Below are 2,996 nucleotides of genomic sequence, written 5' to 3'. Positions count from 1 at the left end.
CAGACTCAGTCATGTACTCATACGTATCAAGACCCTACCAAACTTACAGAGATGTACCCTTTATGCAATATGATTCATACTATCAATTATATTACCATAATAAGCCAACAACATACTACTGGATCTTACTACCTTGGAGCGGAAGCACCCGCTAATGTCACCTATACTCCACATATTTCTCTATTATCTCCAACATTTGCAGCTCATCTTCCTTCGCTTTTTAGTTCTTTTCCACTGTCACCCTTGCATTGGCAACCTTGGTGTTTCCAATTCCTGGCTATCAATGCAAGGGAGTCACACTTTTCATACACTTCCACAGCTCCCAATGTTTTCATACCGTTACCATATAGTCCATATATATGGACTCAATACATTATGTCATTCTAAGATAAACCAAAACATAGACTAAGAACAATATGTAGAAAGGATACATAACAATTAGTCAATTAGCTCGTTAAGAACAACAAATTCATTTAATAAATTTAATCTTAATAAACAAACAAGTTAGCTCTGATTAATTTCATATGCATTGTGTTTTATCTTTTTTCCTATATTGTTACAATCACTACAAAATTTAAAGACCTTGTACTTAAAATACATAAAAACTTCAACTTTAAAACAAATCTTACCCCAGACGCTATTTCCTCAATTTCTAATCGAAAGAAGGAATAGGCACCACTGGTAAATCACACTCCAAAATCCCAGTCACACTTTCACTACTAGCATTCTCTTCCTTCTTTCCACCGCGAAATAATCTCCCAAACCAAGTAGAACCTCCTTGTTCCAAAGACGAAGAATCATTAGCCTCTTCCAAAGCAAACTGTGGCTCCCCTATACTTCCACCAAGACCACCACTATTATTCCTCATATTTTCCTCCATATCAATCCTCTTTTGCTCTTCTTGCAGCTGAGTCACAAAGCTATTAACAGCAATATTAACACCTTCAATCAAAGCAAGAAAAACTCCACCTACAACAGCACTTCCACACATAGGACGAAGACCACGACGAAGTTGAACAAAGGCACCAGTAGCAGCAGCAATGATAGAGTTATAATGGTCTTCCTTTTCACGTAAAAACACCATGTAACAGTCAAAACAGAAAACAAACCACCCCAAACTGAAACCACCTGTCCGTGGGGCGTTTATACGCATGTTTTGGAAAGCACCACTCATGCGATAACCGTTTGGAGGGTTTTTCATGCCTTTGAAGTAATGGAATATGCTACCACTGTACCCATTGCAAAAGCACCTCCACAGTCGTCTAGTATTCTGTCTGGACATGGTTGTCTATCTGTTTCATTCCTACTGCTCCCTCCCACCATTGTTTTCTCTATTGCAAACTCTTGAGTTTTGAGGTGCTGTCTGAAACAGAGGTTTATATATAACTTTACTTGACAAAAGAGTTTTAGAAGAAAAGGTTATGGGCCCAGAGGTTGGGTGGGGTAGGGAAGAAGTATAGGCCCGGCCCATGATTCAGTCATGCGCTCATGCCCCATCTCTAGGGATGTCCATTCTGCCCGAAATTCGAACCCTGCCCGAGCCCGACAAAATAAAACCCGAACCCGCGAAATACATAGGGTCGGGTTTGTCCCTATCTCTACGGATAATTTGGCCCTAAACCGGATTAAAGGGTTTAGGAAAACCATATCCGCACAAAACCCAACCCAAAACCCAGGTTATATAGGTAAAAATGCCCGACCAAAACCCAACCCGAACTGCGGACCATAATTCCCAACAACTATATTTTCATTTATTATCTATTTATCTTCAACAAACTTTTTTTAGTGCTTTTGCCATTCTATTTACTTTTGGTCTTCAAGACAAATTACCTTTGACCGACTTCTTTTTCCTCCAACAACTCTTGATTTTAAAATTTAAAAGACACCTCCTCAAAATCTTTCTAAATGCCAAATCTCGGATTTAACCGAAACTCCCAAAAGCCATCAATCTTATTTAATCAATCAGTCGATTCACACCACCACAAGAAGTCGAAACTCCCAAAACCATCAATCTTAATCAACTGCAACGGTTTGGTCTACTTTTTTTTTTTTCAAAAAATGCAAACAATGTGTTTTGAATCTTCACGATTGTTGGGTGGCTTTTACGATGTTAAAGTTAAACAGATCAAATCCAATAAAAGAAGAATTAAACTCTTTCTTTTTATTTCATATATTTCGGGTTTTACCATACCCCAAACCCGAACCCGAACCCGACGGGTACCGAATATAGGGTTAGGGTAGGGTTTGGTCACATGCATCCAACAAAAATAACCCAAACCCGACCAGAAAGTAAATAATAGGGTCCGGGCCCGTAACCCGATACCGCTCAAAAACCGAAAAATCGGGTTCGGGCCGGTAAAATTCGCTTGGACATCCCTACCCATCTCTACACTATATGATAGCCGGATCTTTAGGAAGAAAATTTCTCAACCGAACTGTGTATTTATAATCTCTTTATTTTATGATTTTAGAACCACCTCTTTTAATTATTCTAATCAACTCCCTCGATTTTTAAACAATTTACCAAAAACTCTCTCATTTTATTGAAATTAGAATTAGCTTCATATTATTTAAAATAATTTAGAAAACCTCATTCACGTCACTCAAATTATTTTTAACCCCTCCTAATGTTTTTATATTATTTTTTAGATTATAACTAGAATTCAAAAAATCATACTATCAGGCACGGTTCGCATACTCGTATCAGTATAATAACACATTGAGAGGTCTTTTCCATTTCGGCCTACGTGTCCTGTTCTTTTTCTTCCGAACGAGTGATAAACTGATATCTAGGTGAAATGTTTCACCTTGAAATCAACTGGGACTAAAGTCACCAGTTTTTCACTTCTGCATTGCACAACCATTTTCCAACAAAACTAGTGACTATAGTCACAAACCCCCTTTATTCACCTGCATTGCAAATGCTTTTAGCGATAAGGTTTAAGGAGTCAGATTTTGGGAATCAGCTGATAATTGTTGTTTCTGTTTAGAGATGG

General features: G+C 38.0%; 1 protein-coding gene across 1 annotated transcript; it reads right to left on the bottom strand.

Annotated features, from left to right (window-relative positions):
* Positions 1-488: 488 nt before the first annotated feature.
* On the bottom strand, positions 489-1,494 carry LOC147482059 (mitochondrial import inner membrane translocase subunit TIM17-1-like). The gene has a single exon (XM_086578390.1). It carries the CDS (start codon positions 1,280-1,282, stop codon positions 653-655), a length of 630 nt encoding a protein of 209 aa, XP_086434516.1. The 5' UTR covers positions 1,283-1,494; the 3' UTR covers positions 489-652.
* Between the last annotated feature and the right edge of the window lie 1,502 nt (positions 1,495-2,996).

Source organism: Coptis chinensis, chromosome 8 (genome assembly GCF_015680905.1).
Source record: "Coptis chinensis isolate HL-2020 chromosome 8, ASM1568090v1, whole genome shotgun sequence".
In the NCBI taxonomy this organism is placed as follows: domain Eukaryota; kingdom Viridiplantae; phylum Streptophyta; class Magnoliopsida; order Ranunculales; family Ranunculaceae; genus Coptis; species Coptis chinensis.
The sequence above is the reverse complement of the archived record's forward strand: the minus strand, read 5'-3'. Positions and strand labels throughout refer to the sequence as shown.